The sequence below is a fragment of the Falco punctatus genome, assembly GCF_963210335.1.
Source record: "Falco punctatus genome assembly, chromosome: 5".
Taxonomy (NCBI): domain Eukaryota; kingdom Metazoa; phylum Chordata; class Aves; order Falconiformes; family Falconidae; genus Falco; species Falco punctatus.
In genome coordinates this window covers 73,406,572-73,422,125 of record NC_137584.1, presented here as the reverse complement: position 1 = coordinate 73,422,125, position 15,554 = coordinate 73,406,572, and the positions used below count along the sequence as shown (strand labels likewise).

The 15,554-nt window shown below is 53.6% G+C and overlaps 1 protein-coding gene across 2 annotated transcripts in view; it reads right to left on the bottom strand.

Annotated features, from left to right (window-relative positions):
- Positions 1 to 47: 47 nt before the first annotated feature.
- The window catches only part of SCARA5 (scavenger receptor class A member 5), a 42,692-nt gene continuing 27,185 nt past the window's right edge, over positions 48 to 15,554 (bottom strand). Inside the window, exons 7-9 of one of the 2 annotated variants that reach the window (XM_080388007.1) lie at positions 8,711 to 8,761; positions 3,370 to 3,561; positions 48 to 315 (exon numbers count right to left, since the gene is read on the bottom strand). In XM_080388007.1, the coding sequence (XP_080244133.1) occupies positions 179 to 315; positions 3,370 to 3,561; positions 8,711 to 8,761 (380 nt within the window). In that variant the 3' untranslated portion in view covers positions 48 to 178. Of the gene's footprint in view, positions 316 to 3,369; positions 3,565 to 8,710; positions 8,762 to 15,554 lie in introns of both variants that reach the window. The other variant, XM_080388006.1, reaches the window with a different exon arrangement.

Genomic DNA, 15,554 nt, shown 5'->3' with positions numbered 1-15,554 from the left:
TTTGAACCCCCCCACCCCCCCTTCTGAGCACAGCTGTGTCAGCACGGTGGAGAATAATAAAAAGGCATTTATTTCTCTAATAATAAAACCATTTCAGGAAGCACAGGTGAGATCTGCAGGGTGGGCTGAGCCCCTGCCCTGGACCCCTGCAGCCAGAAGGAGGGGGGGTGCCCCCCCATCATGGTGTCAGGCATTTCACACCAGCGTCCTCAGCGTGACCACAGTTGGTCTTGCCCCAGCTGGAGAAGCTGCAGTGCAGAAGGCTCTCCTCTGTCCCCTTGCAGGAGACGTCGTCCATCCAAATCCTCCCCGTGCCTGCAAAAAACCAGGGATCCAGTGAGTGCACCTCGGTGGATCCCCTCCGGCCAAGGGCACTGCATCCCCGCATCCCAGGATAAGCAGAAATAAATTGAAAAGATAAAGCAGAAATAATTCACACCATTCTTGAACAAAAGGCTTCGTCTGTTATAAAAATTCCCTCCCCTAATTCTATTAGCAATCCTTCTCTATAGTAATATACATAAAATTTGTTAAAATATATATTAGTTCACATTATACATTGCAATATAAAGAGGTAGTGGAGTTTTACTGTAGATTTGTTGTCTTCTTCATGCTTAAAACAAACAAAAGAACTGGAAATCAGGATTTTACTTCTTGGAAGCTTCAAGCCAAATAAAGATAAAGGATGCCCTTGGGCAGCCAAGATAATGGCAGCATCCTACAGCCCCCTGACAGGGGTCTGAAAGCCTCCCACCATGTCCTGGGGCCGGAGATCAGGAACTCCAGCAAGACCAGCTCCAGGGGCATCCGGACCAACAGACAACCAGCGAAAATGCTGCAAAAATAGAGTTGCTTTGCAAAGTTTTCCTGGGATTAGTAATCAGTAGTGGGTTTAAGTGATTAGTTCAGCCTTAGTGTACCTGAACACCTGAAGGGGAGAAGAAACCCATCTGCAATCACATTTGGGAGCCCCGATTTAGCTGGGACACCCCACATGCCGGAATCAATACTGACTCTTGTAGTTTTACACTTCGTATCCCAGCTTTTCTCCTTGGTTGGCATGAATTTTTGTGATGCATTCTAATTCCCCATCACCGCAAGCCCCCATTGCCAAAGCTCTGTGTTGGAGTCGCTGGATCTGGGATGGGGCTGGGGGGAGTCTGTTCCCCAGCCCGAGCCCCCCTCCATGGCAAAACCCTCTGTTTCCTTTGCAATTATTTTTTTTTTTCCCCAAGGGCACTTTCATAGTAATGCAAGGAGTCCCTCAAGGATCCCTACTGGGATAAACACCAGTATGATAGAATCACAGACTCATTTAGGCTGGAAAAGACCTTTAAGATCATCGAGTCCAACCGTTAACCCAGCACTGCCAAGCCCACCACTAACCCATGTCCCCGAGTGCCACATCTACACGTCTTTTAAACACCCCCAGGGATGGTGACTCCACCACCTCCCTGGGCAGCCTGTTCCCAGGCTGGACAACCCTTCTGGTGAAAAAAAATTTCCTAATATGCAACCTAAACCTCCCATACCTTCAACAATGACCATCATCAATGATGGTAGGGTTGAGGGCATCCTCAGAACATTTTCAGATGACACCAAGCTGAGTGGTGCAGTTGATTTGCTGGAGGGATGAGATGCCATCCAGAGGGACCTTGATGGGCTCAAGAAGTGGCCACATGTGGACCTCATGAAGTTCAACAAAACCAAGTCTTCAAAGGTTCCTTCCAACCCAAATCGTGCTATAAATCTGTGAGTCTCCTCATTTGCCCCTGTGCAAATGTGGACCCCAGGTCTGCTTTCATGGGTGATGGGTGCAACAGTCCATCTGGCACATGGCAGGGGAGTAGCCCCAGATTTTGGTGGCCACCGAGCCCCTAGGGACACACAATTCCTGTTCCGAAGGAAACACCCGCAGGAGAGACACCAGCCACAAGCATGTGGCAGTTTGTGGCCATGGCAAGGCACTGTATGTGCCACGCTCAGTGGGAAATAGATGGGGTCCTCCTGCGCCATCAAGGATAACCGAAGGCGGCACAGCGGTGTGGCAGGACCTTTGAGGCCATGTCCCTCTGCATCTTCTGGGCATCCAGAGGCTGCTGGGTTGGGGGATTTGGGGGCTTTCTTTGCCATGCTGAAGGGGTTGCAAGAGATGGAGTGGCAGCTCTTCCCAGCTGGAACAACCCAAGTCAAGGCCATGCCCCAACGCAGGCTCTGCATGATGAGTGTGTCAGGATCCCAAGTGGCTGTTCTAGCTTAGGGGGGTGATAGAGGACCATGGTGTGAGATGGGGAAGAAACTCAGGTGTGGGTAGCCAGGTCAGTGGTGGTGAAAAAACCTCTGTGGTCTCCCAAGGCTGGTGTGAAGGACACCACCTTTTGGAGGAGTCTAGCTGCGCTCACAGAGCAGGTCTGGTAAACCAGTGTGGTCATGGCTAGATGATGGCCATGGTGGCTACCTGCTTTCAGGATCCATGGTCTCCCAGGCAGCCCTGAGCAGTTGGAGAGAAGGCAACTCAAGGAGTTAAAAAGCCTATGTAGAAAGGGAGTGGGCCTGGGCACAAGCATCTTAACCCAACAGTTTGGGGCCAAAAGCCACCCTTCCACCCACCAAAGCGTTCCTGACATTTCCCCTATGTTTTTAAAAGCTTTTTCTTCTTCTTTTTTTTTTTCTTTTGTTATTCTAAAGAGAAAATAGGTTTCAAAAGTCATATCCAACTGAAAAACCCAAAACATTTGTTCAAAAACAACAAGCCCAGGGACAGTCCTCCGGCGCTGAGTCAGCATGTGGCAGGGTGTGTGCACCAAGGGAGCCAGAGCAGGGGAAGGAGCCACCTGGGCCAACGCCAGCAATGTGCTCGCACACGGTCCCACAAGCCAAGGCCAAAATATTTGCAGACACCCGGGGCTGGCTGTGCTGAATAAACCACTGCTCAACCAGACTGAAGCTTCTTGGGCCACCACAGCCCATGTCCTGCTCGTGGGGACCTGCTGGGTGCCTCCAGGCTCATTTTTGGGGGGTCTCTTGTTTATTTATGGGCTGGCCTCATGTACCTATACTGGGCAAGGTGGGAGGAGAGGTGGAAGGACAAGAGGAAATGGCCTCAAGTTGCATGAGGGAAGTTTTAGATTGGATACTAGGAAAATATTCTTCACTGAAAGGGTTGTCCAGCACTGGCACAGGCCACCCTGGGAGGTGGTGGAATCGCCATCCCTGGAGGTGTTTAAAAAAGGTGTCATTATGGTGCTTAGGGCCATGGGTTAATGGTGGGCTTGGCAGCCCTGGGTTAACAGTTGGACTTGATGATCTTAAAGGTCTTTTCCAACCTAAATGCTGCTGTGATTGATTCTATGATTCTAAAGGTCTTACCTTGGCCGAACCGGGCCATGCGGTACACCTCCTCAGCGCCTCGGAAGCCCAGCATCCGGCACACCACATCTCCATCCTTCTTGTCCCAGCCATCGTCGCACACTGTGCCCCAACGCCGGTCGTAGAAGACCTCCACCCGTCCCTCGTGGGAGCCAGAGCCGTTCACCAGCCGAATCATCCCCTCCTCAGCAGCTGCTGGTGGGAAAAGAGAGGGAGGTCAGAGGGGCAGCGTGGTGGCATCTCCAAATGCTGCCCCTCATCTGCCTTGGTCCACCTTCTGTGCCCTCCCTTTGGCATGCACGGCTGCAGAAAGCACTGGGTGATGGACCCTCAGGAGACCTGAGGACATCCCACCACTATTGGGTATGGTACTGGAGGGGTCCCATCAAATCCAGGGTTTTGTTGGAGGAGGCTAAGCCTTGCAATGGTTATGCCAAGATGGGAAACCCATTTGCAGCCTAAAAGTGCTGCAGGGAGGGCAGACGCTAAGCAAGGGTCAGTCCTGAAGCCATCAAGGTGAGACCAGAGACAGCACAAGCTTGTGATGAGAAGAGAGACCTGAGCAACCGATGGAAGAAGCGAGATGGCCGCAAAACCAGGGCACAAAGAGTTTCCAAAAGGGACTATGAAAGGGGACAGCAGGTCACGAGGAGGCTCTTCCAGCCTGGAGACAGGACCCCGGATCAAGTCCACACTACCTGGCTGGACCCTGACCTCATGCTTGAAGTGAGAGGGGGCTCACACCAGTCTGAAATGCCAAACTGGGATGAGAGGACATGGCTTATCCTCCTTCCCACCATGGCATTGCTCCCTCCATGCCCAGCTGGCTGCTCAGCCTTCTTCCTCCCATCACCGCCCTCCTGCTAGGCAAGACCAGCATGGTCACCCTTCATCCTTCAGCCAGGGAGAGGCACGGGGCGGCAGTGGTTTATCTGACGGGGGAATGGCCGAGGACCTCAGCTCCAAAAACAAATCACAACGGCTCTTCCTCCACCCGCAGCCAAGGAAACCCAGCAAAAGAAACACACCACAAACCCTGTTATTTGGGATGAAAAAGGGGTTGAACAGTGAAAAATCACTGTCAGGCAGCTGGGCTTGCTCTGTGACTCACCATGGGCTGGGACAGCCACCGAGGGTGGAGCTGGGCTCCCCCAAACAACGTTGTATTGCAGCTGCTCAGAGATTTTTGATTTAAAGACATTTTCTGAAAGCCAGGGCTTGGGTTTGGTTCTTCCCCCCCACCCCCCCACCCCATCCATGCTCAACGACATTATTTCTCCAATGCAAAGATAAATGGGGTTTGGATTGCTGTGTGAAGCATTTCCAGGCAGGCCGAGGTCTCCTCCTTGATGACCGTCGATGCTCCAGCTCATCTCTCTACATTCCATTCTGGTCACTGGTGGAGAGGGGGTCAAGGGGCTGCGCCCCGTTTCTACACCATCAAACCCACCACCACCACAGCTGCCACTAAAGTCCCAGCAATGCAAAAGGGAACAAAACCTTTTTGTCTGTGATTTTGCCAGTACATGGACCATGGCAGGTTCTCAAGTGATGAATCCAAAAGGTCTCCACCTCACCAAGAGGTGACCATTGCAGAAGGAGTTGTGAAGAGCTGGGTAAAATCTGACACTGGTCCAAGATCTGCTCTAACTCCATGGTGGTGGGATGTTGCGGGCAGTCGTGCTTAGTTGAGGTCTCTTTAGGCACCCTGGCCAACCAAGCTAGTGACCAAGTTGGCCATAGTGGATGAAGCAGGGTCCCAGCCTGCCCCAGTCTCTCGGGGCTGGGGGGTGCAGAGTTAATGGGACATTTAGAGACCAGAGCTGCGTTTGGGACCTGCTGCACAGAGATGCAATGGGTTTTGGCACTGCTGACGGGCTGGGGCCTGCACAAAAGTTGCTTTTTTCATGTTTCAGACTCTGGGTTTTCCCTGGCTTGCTCCCAGCGGGAACAGGGCCACCTCCTCCAATGACCTCCAGAAAGCACAGTCCTTGCTTGGCCTTGGCACCACCTCATCTCCCACTTCCAGGATCTGCTCAAGTTCAGGCTCAAGAACGAGTCTAGAAAACCCGAGCGTGTTTTACAGGATCTGGGCAGAGCATCAGGTTCACCGAGGAGCCAGGAAACATCTCCTGCTGCCCCTGAACCATCTCGCTGCTATTGTCCACAGCTCTGCTACAGACCTGGAGGGGTGACATCACATCTCAGCAGAGGGGCTCCTTCGGGATGCTGCTGGCTGTCTCCTTCAACCAGTCCCTGCTATCTGGGATGAGGTGTCTCCTCCCAGCCTTCGAGCAGCTTCACCAAGGCAGCTTCCTTGGCTCACCCCAGGGATGGTGTCATCAGCGGGCTGGATGAAGTGACTCTTCCGAGGCAAACATGTGCGCTGGAGCTGTGGACGCTGCCTGGAGCTGCCAGGGGAGCTGCTCCTGCCAAACTAAGCTTGTGCTGGGTCCAACACCAGTGTCCCCTGCTAGGGAGCCAGCCCAGCCTCCCTGCTCCAGGCAAGATCCTGGCCAGGGAAACCCAGGGTCCAGCACTTCTCCACTGCTCAAGTCAAGGTGGCAAGCCACACAGCATCACCTTCCTAGTTCCACATGTTTAGTGACCCTAGGCACCAGCACCTGGGGAGTCCACCTGCCTGCCTGATCTCCGAGCACCATGCAACACTGGGGCTTTGGAACCATCATCCCTCTTGCACCCTGGAGCATCCCAGGGCAGGGAATCCTTCCCTGGGTGCTGTCACCTCATGTCTGTGATGGCTATGGGAAAGAAATAGCTAAATGGAGCATGGAGCCCACCGGCAGGCATAACCCCCTCCATCCACAAAACCATCCTGCTCTGCCTCCAGAGCTGCCCACGTTCCCTGGTGCCTGGAGAACAGGCAGGCGACCGATGGTCCAGGACCAGTTCCCTATATCCAACATCAGGTGGTTGCTCATCCTGTCCAGGACCAGCTCCATATCTCCAACCCAAGCCAGTTGCCAGTCCCAAAGCCCTCATTCCTCCAGCTGTGAGCCTGTTCTCACCCCAGCTCTTCACTGGATGCTCTTCAAAGCCCATGCATGCTGGAAAACGATGACTGCTTCCCCAAGAGGGGGCAGAGATGCACAATCAGGGCACGGATCCAGGCACAACCAAGACATTCGCATTAATCAGCAGGGTGAGGGTTGCTAATAAAGCCACAGAACTCAGCCATGTAAGTCCTGGCCACTACCCTTCCACTTAAGCCTCTAATAAGCATTACTTAGAAGGCTAATAAAAGCTAATAAAACCCAGAAGTCTCCTCCCAAACCAGGGCCAGCTGCCTGTAACATCCCCACAGCCCTGCCCAGCCCAGCCCAGGGCTGTTTCAGTGCCCGTGAGCCCTGGGGACTGCAAAAGCTGTGGCCAGAGCCAAGGCTGTGCCCAGGTACTGGCCCCAGCAAGCTGGTGAAGCCATCAGGAGACACACCAGGACCCAAGCAGGGTTGTCCACCTTGTTGGGCTGCAGAAGGTTGTTCTAGATCAGGCCCTCCTAGGCTGCAGCTCCAGAACAGCACAGGAGCATCCCAGCTGTGCTCTCTGCCTGCATCAACCTCCTGCCTGCAAAGTGGCCTGGCCTCATCCATGTTGGAGCAGGTCTATGGCCCCTTCCCTCTCCAACACACCCAATAAACCCTGAGAGCATCATCCTGTGCATGTGCATTTGTTTTGCTTCAGCAATTACTTCCAAACCCCTTGACCTCCCCCTGGCCCAGCCCCCAGAACCAGCAAAACAGGAAAGGAAAAGCTAAAGAGGAGAAATAACTCCAGGTGGCTGAGAAAACAAGGGCCTGATTCTTTGCAGATGGGCTGAGATATCATCTCCTCCCTGGTAATGGACACCATCTGCCCCTGGTTCCCTGGGCTCCCCATCATCCTCTCCCTCTGCCCCTGCTCTGCTCTGGCCCCTTTGGTTTGGGAATATGGATGCAAACATCAAGTCACCAGGAGGTAGAGGTGGGGTGTGTCTACCAGGACATTAAATAGTGATATACTCCATCATTTGTACTTTGCAGAGGGAAACTGGCTGCGCTTGCCCATCAAGCAGTGGCTGGAGGGGACTGTGGCCCGCAGTCTTTGCTGGGGTGCTGGTGCATCCCACCATGATGCTCCTTGCTCCCCAGCTACCTCTGCTGCTGCTTCCCTTCTAACCCTGCCACATCCTTGCTCTTGCTTGGCACCACTGGGTGTCATGGTGGCTGGCAGCTGGGACCTGGAGCTCCTGCTTGGGTGCCTGAGGCAGGAGGGATATCCTCAGGAAGGCAAGAGGGATGTCCCCAAGGAGGGATGTTCCTAGGGTGGCAGAAGGGATATCCTCAGGAAGGGATGGCTCTAGAGGGACAGGGGGGATATCTCCATGGAGGAATGTCCCTGGAGACCCAGGAGAGGTCCTCAGGGAGGCAGGAGGGATGTCCCGAAGGAGAGATGTCCCTGGGGTGGCAGGAGGGATGCCCAAAGCTTTGAGGAAACCCTCAGCATCGCCAGGGGTCTCAGGGACAAGCTCCCTGCACAGCATAGCTGTAGCACAGCAGAGGGTGGGCAGGATCTGGCTCCATGCTCATTCCCTGGCATTTCTTGGCTTGCCAGCCCAGAAAGCGAACACTGGGGATCACTGGGCACTTGCTGGTCTTGGCCCCAGAGGAAATCCCAAAGCAATGGCAGAGCTGCTGGGCATGGGAGGTCGGCAGCACATTGTGGCCCAGGTGCCTCCATTCAAACAGGCATTTCCATCTCGAAGCCCTGGAAAAATGCTTCTTCAGCCAATTCTGCCCTGGGGCAGTGGATGGGAGATGTGTCCTTCCAGGCCTTCATTTCTCTTGCTGCCAGCTCTAGGATGTCCCTGGGTTAGGGATGATGCTGTTTGCCAGCAAAACACCTGTGAGGGTGGGAGAGCTCAGCCCTGAGCTTGATCCTGTTTGTTCCCCGGAAAAAGCAGGCAGTGAAATCTCCCAGCCAGCTTCGGGCATCCTCAGTCCAGCCCCATCAGCCTGGCCCAGGATCTCAGCACGCTGATGGCTCCTGGGGCTGCAAAGCAAAGTGCTTCCCCCTGCTTGGCTCTGCCTTAACATCACAACCACTTTCCTCGAGCATTCTCAGTCCTCGCATGGTGCTGACATCCCTTCACCCTTCCCGCCAGCTTTGGCTCCTCCTTGCCCCGGCAGGACAAAAGCATGGGACTCAGCAGCCTTGTCCTGGCAGCAACTGCTGCTGTGCTGCCCTCTTGGCAGATGCATTTCCCCTGCAGGCTCCTAACCCTGCAAACACCACCGACACCATGCACGGAGCACCAGCGAGATGACCAGGAGCAAGAGCTTACCCATGCTGCTGCCACCTCGGTCCCCTTTCTCACCCTTTGGGCCTCGGTCACCTGTGAAAAGAGCAAGCACGGGGCATAAATCTTGTTAAAATCAGATTTTTACTGGATATCCTGCTCTTAAGTAAAGCTGTGTGTCTAGCTCTTGGAGGGCTTTCTCAGTATGGGGAAACTGAAACAGCAAAAGATTTGTCAGCCCCTCTGCTGAGTCCCCAGCCATGCTGCATGGTGATGGCACCCACCTTCTCGCTCCTTTGGCTTCTCCTGGGATGCTTCTTTTTAAAGGCAGAACCAACCCGGCCCTGGGAAAGCACAGCTTCATACAGGGTTTATCCCATGTGGGGCCAGCTGCTCCCCAGGCTCTATGTGTTTGTATTTCATGCCCAAAGTGGCTCTTTCCCTCTGTATCTGCCAGGGGGGGCCTGCCCTGGGTAACCCCTCAGTGGGGGGCTTGGGGCTGTGCAATACGCCCCTGCTCCCAGAGCAAGGTAAGGATGGGAGGATGGGGAACCCCCCAGAAATCCTCCTGGGGTGCATGTCCCTTAGCAGATGGAGGATGGAGGGCTGCTGGTCCCTCAAACCATCCCACCTACTCTGCTACCCCACCTGCCCTGAACAGCCAAAGCCCTGGCTGCAGGGCAGCAGCAGAGCAGGAATAGAAGAAAGCAAACCCTGAATTTGGGGACGAAAACCCTTATTTGGGGCTAAAACTGCTTCATTTGGCAGGGATCAGGGACAGAGATGTGGCTTCTTGCAGCCTCAACGGAGCATCGACCCTTCCTGCATCCAGCTGGTGCCTCCTTATGAGTGGATTTGCTGAACCCAAACCCTGACCCACCAAGAAGCAATGATGCCGGGCGTTCAGACCAGCTGGATAAACAGGCTGCCTTCAAAACCATGCCTATTTCCATATAAAAATAATAAGCTCAATAATTATCTGTGTCATGGCTTGGCTTTCCCTGTATCTCGCAAGCACGGGCTGCCTCTGCCTGCATCCCACCACCTCCCTTAATCCCTGCCCCCTGCTCCTGGCAGGCAGCAGCTGTGTTTTCCCGTGGTGAGCACCACTGAAAACATTGTCCTGAGTGGGACCATGGGCTTGGCTTTGCTGGTCCTGGCTTTGCCCCAAGGCTGCAGAGGGAAGGGGCCAGGGAAGGCTCCAGGCTGCTCCTGCCAATGATGCTCCAGGCGAGTCCCAGCCCTGCAGCACAGCCCCGCTTCAACATATCCTTCTCTTTTGTCTCCGTGTAAGAACAACAAACAACACACATACACACACACGCTCAGAAATTTCTTATAAAATAAAATATTAAAAAAAAAAAAAGAGAGAGAGACCGCGCAGGAAATTCTTGCCCTTTAACTTGGAGGCTCTGGGAAGGCGAGATTGCTCCCCTGGGCAGCCGCAGCTGTGTCAGATGGAGGAAAGCTGCCTGCAGCCTGCCCGCTGATGGGAACCAGATGACAGCAGCCCCCTGAGCAGCGGGAGAGAGGCCAGAGATGCTGCTCGCCAGCACGTGATGGTACTGGGACACTGGAGCAGCCCATGCTCTCCACCACCTTCCCTCCCCAGCCCCAAGAAAAGGGGGTTGGAAAGCAACAGTTACGATTCTGATGTGTTTGTCCTCAAAACTCCAGCTCTTCTAGAGCAGAAGCACTTTCCCTGCAGGGTCCGGGCTGCATCCTATAGGGCATCCTATAGGAATGATGGAGAGAGCTGAAGGTGGAAAGGTGGAGCTCAAGGGACAGGAATGTATCAGCTGCACTGGTCAGGAATGCTGTGGGCTGAAACTCCTGGAGTGAATAACTGCTGTGTCTTGCTGGTCACAGGAGGTGACAGCAACCAGGACAAGCTGGGGACTTCACAGATGCTGCAGGAGAAGGAAACACTCTTAATGATGGGAGACAACTGTCACAAATGGTTAGAAACTGTTCAGAAAAAGACTAAGGCAAAAAAACTTGGCACAAATTGAAACCATACTGCACCGCTGCAAGAGGAACAGGCTGCCCAGAGCAGCTGTGGGTGCCCCATCCCTGGCAGGGCTCAAGGCCAAGCTGGACGGGGCTGGGGGCAGCCTGGGCTGGGGGGAGGGGTCCCTGCCCATGGTGGGGGGTGGGACTAGATGGTCTTTAAGGTCCCTTCCCACCCAAACAATTCTGTGATCTGTTTCTACAAAGTGGCAGGGCTGGCAGAAGGCAGCAGAACCCATGGTAAGATGTCTCCAGATCTGTTTCTACAAAGCAGCAGGGCTGGCAAAAGGCAGTGGAGCCCATGGTGAGATGTCTCCAGCAGCCGGGAATGCTGCGGGGAAAAACAAGGGCTCCTGGCACAAGGCAGAGCAAGACACCCAGCACATCTTCAGGGCCAGATGCTGCTCTCCTAGGAGCCCTGATGCGGGTGTCATTAGCCAATGGAGTGCACCAAGGTCTCCAAAAAGCAGTAGATAGGCTCAGCTTAAGGATGCTGAGCAGTTAAAAATGGGTCCAGGGGCTCTTGAGGAGCAGGAACTGCTTATGAATGGGAAAGGAGGAGCCAGTGCAATGGGAGCTGCTGGAGGAGGCAGTGAGGGCAGCCCCAGGAGCAATCCTGAGATCACCTATGGCCTGGGACAGTGACACCATGCACACCACCATGCTCTCTGCAGGACAGCTGGACCTCTCCCAAATGTCACTGGGAACAGCCCATCATAGGAGCTGATGCTGGTTTGGGATGGGTCAGTGGGTCTAACCCAAAGCACACTGTTCTGGGTGTGCTTCCACTTCCCATCCCTGACCTGCACTGCTGCGCTAGGTTTAAGCTGAGTTGGTTTTTTGCTCGGGGTTTTTTTGTTTTGTTTTGTTTTTGTTTTTTTTTTTAGTTTCATATACATCTGGCAGACAAAAGACCCTTGAAAAGAAAGAAGCACTTTATGGACGATGCCAACAGATTCACGAGGGTGCTTTAAAACACATCCCATCCCCTGTGCCTTGTGCTTCCCTATCCGCCTTGGCTTCTCCCATGCAGTCCTCCAAGTCCCTTCATTTCCTTGCTCTCCTGGAAGGCTTTTCTCCTTCTTTTCTCTTTTTCCCCCCTTCTTGTCTCTCTTTTCTCCATAGAAGCTCTTTGATGAGCAGAGGACAGCCCCTTTGGTGGCAGAACTTGCTGACTTCACCCTGAGGTCAAGCCCAGCTTCCTGAGGTATCAGGGCTGGAGAGCATAACCAGCTGGGGGCATCCCTGCGAGCTGGAATGGAGAGAGCCTTGGGGCTGGGACAGAGCCCATCAGTTCAGGAGAGCCCCTCATTGGCATCACTGCTGGTCCTACCAGGAGGTCCTATCCAGTGCCTTCACTCAACAAGTGTCAAGGTTTTGCTTGGCCATTTCCCACAGGAGGTGAATCGGTGCAGTTCCAGCTGGTTCTTCTGGACTGTGCACACAATTCTGGCACAGACACTGTGACAAGTGACCCTCAGCTCTTCCCATGGCAGAAACTTGGTCCCCACCAACGTCCTGCTCCTGGGCATCACCTCTGTTCCAAAAATCAGTGCTTCTGAGAGAGGCGGGGCACAAGACCTGCATAGCTCATGGGAAAGGATGTCACCAGAGGAGGGTGGAAAGAGCTCCTGGGTGTGCAGGGTGAGGTGGACCACTGTGGTCTCGCAGGAGTCCCCAGGAGAAGCTGCCAAATCCCCATCTTCACAGGCAGAAAGATGTTCTGCCTTCAGCAATATGCCAGAAAACCTCCTCCTTGCTTACACATGGTATTTAGGAAGGGGACTTCTCTTATTGCCCTGAATTTATCTATAAATTAGCCATCCTTACCATGGCTCATTTACTGCTGTTTCCTCCTGAAAGTGTTCCCTGCATGATGTTCTCCACAGAAGAGTGAAGATGACTGATGTATACTCACTTTCCAGAAAAATTTTCCTCATTTGGAAATGAGGAAAATAATACTCCACTGGGGTAATTTTGAGGGAAAATGCATCAAGGATAGGAAAATATCAACAAGGGAAAATACTCAGGACTCTGCTGCGGAGAGGACAAGCTGTCCCTTGACCAGGTCAGACCATCACTGTGAGACGGTTTGACCTGGGATTTTTGGTGAGGAGGCTCAGATGCTCCCCACCCCAGGACAGGCTGCATTTCCCAGGGAACCAATAGCTCTCTTGTGCTCAGAAGAAAGTCATTATAGAAGTGTAAGACTAGTGCTGCAGAAAAACAGGCCTTTACTTAAAGCCCGGTTTTGGACCATTGCCTGGCTCTGTCTGTTTCCTATAAATTTCAGAGAATCCCATAAACCATAGAAATTCAGTGCTTTCTGCCAGTGTGGTTTGTTATTTAATGGAGAAGGGGTTGGATGAAACCCTCTTATCTGAGCACCCCTGACCTCCAGGAGGTGGGAAACAGGGGCTGTAGTTTGGGGCTTCCTTCGTAGGGGACACATCCAAGCCCTGGAGATGACCTCCATCCACATGGGCCAGTAAGAGGAGGTGGAAGCCAGGACCCCTGTGCGGGTGCTGGGCTCTGGTGGGACCTAGAGGTGGTTCATCCCTCCAGAGAGAACACCTGATGGCTTGGCCACTGCAGAGTCATTCTTACCCCAAACCAAGGATGCCTCTGAGAAATGCATGAGGAAGAGGGTGCATCAAGGCCACAGCCGGTGGAGCCCTGGAGACAGCTTAATCTTCTTCAAGCCAAGAGGCCTCCTCAGGTACAGGGTTTACTCTATACCAATGAAAGGATGATAGCTAGAAGCAATGCACCAAATGGCAAAGGTCCATCAACGCTTCGGCATGCCACCTGACCCATCATCTCCCAAAACCAAGAGCAGAAGTGCTTCATCTCCCTGGGGAAGGGGGCTTGAGATGCAGACCAGCTTTGTGGAAGGGTCACCAGGCTTGGGGAAGTTGATATTCTGCTACTGTGGTGTGCCCACAGCTTTCCCCTGAAGGCAGGGCTGTGCTGGGGGTGGTCTCCACCACCTCCTGGGCTGGTAAGTACTGGAGAAAGGCTTCAGCCTCAGGGTTGTGTCTCCAGAGAGCTCCTTGGTGGAGCTGTGATGCCCACCATGGGGTTTGTTAACACATCTCAGCACTGACCCAGCACAGCAGCTATTAACGTATCTGTCTTAGGGGTGGAAATGTGATGCAGGAGTCCATCAACCTCCTCCCTCCAGAAGGGACACATTCCCCAGGGATGTGTTTTGCAGAACAAATCTGGCATCAGGGTTTGGTCCTCTACTGAAGCCCAATTCAACCGGCCCAGGCTCCCTGGGATAATTTGTTTGTCTAATGAGTGCTTGGCACTGGCCAGTGAGAAAAGCCCACTTTCCTCTGCTCCGGGGAAGGAAAGGAAACTGCGGTCCCAAAACATGTTGTGGTTTTGGTTGGCGGACCTCGGCGTTTGATGCACTGCCAGGAACATTTCGGCGCCGATGTCTCCCTTGCGTTAGTATCCAGGGGCTAGTTTGACCTCCTGCAGCATCAGACCAGGCGTTTTCATCCTGCAGCTCCAAGTCCCGCACCCCCACAACACGACATTGCAATCCTGGAGGCCAGAGTTATCTCCAAAAAACCCAAGAGACAGTGCTGCAAAACAAGCATGAAACGCTGGTTTCTCTGTTCCTGCAGCACATAGGGCTCTGTGCCCCACTGGCAGCCTCTGCTTTGGTGGGAGTGTGGAGACTTGCCCCAGCCACATCAGCCCAGAAACCCTGGGCTTCCAGTTAGATGGGATGGGGCGATGGAAATAGCACCCAGCAGTGTCCTTCAAAACTACACGGCCCTGCATAAATATCATCTAACCAGTCATGTGGCCTGGAGAGCCATCTCCAGCAGCTAAGGGGACCCAGGTGGTCAGCTCGTACCTGGACTGGGGTGACTGGGAGAGTGGTGGGCTGAACAGAGCCATTGTGTCAGTAAGGTGGGTGATCACAGAAGTGATGGCTCAAGGGAAAGAGGACCAGATGGGTGCTAATCTTGCAGGCAACCTTCTTGCCTTGAGCTGCAGCTCTGGGAACTTCACGCTGCTCCCTCAACTACAGGAGGTGGCCACTGGCAACACCTCATCTCCTGCGTCTTCTTTCTGCTTGGACCTAAAGCTTGCTGGGGCTGCACCAGGAGGCACTGGCACTGGGAGGTGGATGGCATATTTCTAGGAAAGGTCCTTCTAAAGTCACCACAAAGTGCAGAAGGGATAAAAGATGTGCTCCTGCCCCTAGACTGCAAGGGGCTTTCTGGTGGCATGCAAGATACAGAAGATGGGCACTGCTGTGGCTACCACATGTGAAGGATGAGCCACCAGAAATGATGTGGAGGTCTCACGCCAACCCCTGCCCCTGGCAACAACCAGCACTTTGGAGGACATACAGGAAAACTGGATACCAGCTCTAGCCAGCTCACCAACGTGATGCCAAGTTTGCAGACAGAGCACAGAAAGACATGTAAAGAGGACATTTTCCTTCAGCTTTCACACGTGCAATTCACACAAGGAGCTCAGTGCATGAAAGCGAGAGCTTGCAAGATGAATAACACATGGGACCTCCAGAAGCACAGCAACACCTGCTGCCTGGAGTGCCGCCTGCAGGGGCTCCGGGCATTTTCCAGACACAGACACTGGTCTGTGGCCATGGCCTGAGGTCCTGGTGGCCAGCGTGGCCACATCCCAGGTCAACATCATCCATAAGCATGAGATGAGGGGAATACACCATTTTGGCCACTGGTGACCAGGGCAGGCTGCAGGCAGGGCAGCTCTGCCCAGGGTGGCGCACCTGCCTTAGGGTGGATTCTTCCTGCCTCCCCCTGCCCACAAGGCGTTTGGAGGCAGAAAGAGCATGTTTTAGGATTCTCCATCCCTTTTTAGGTTGCAGCGT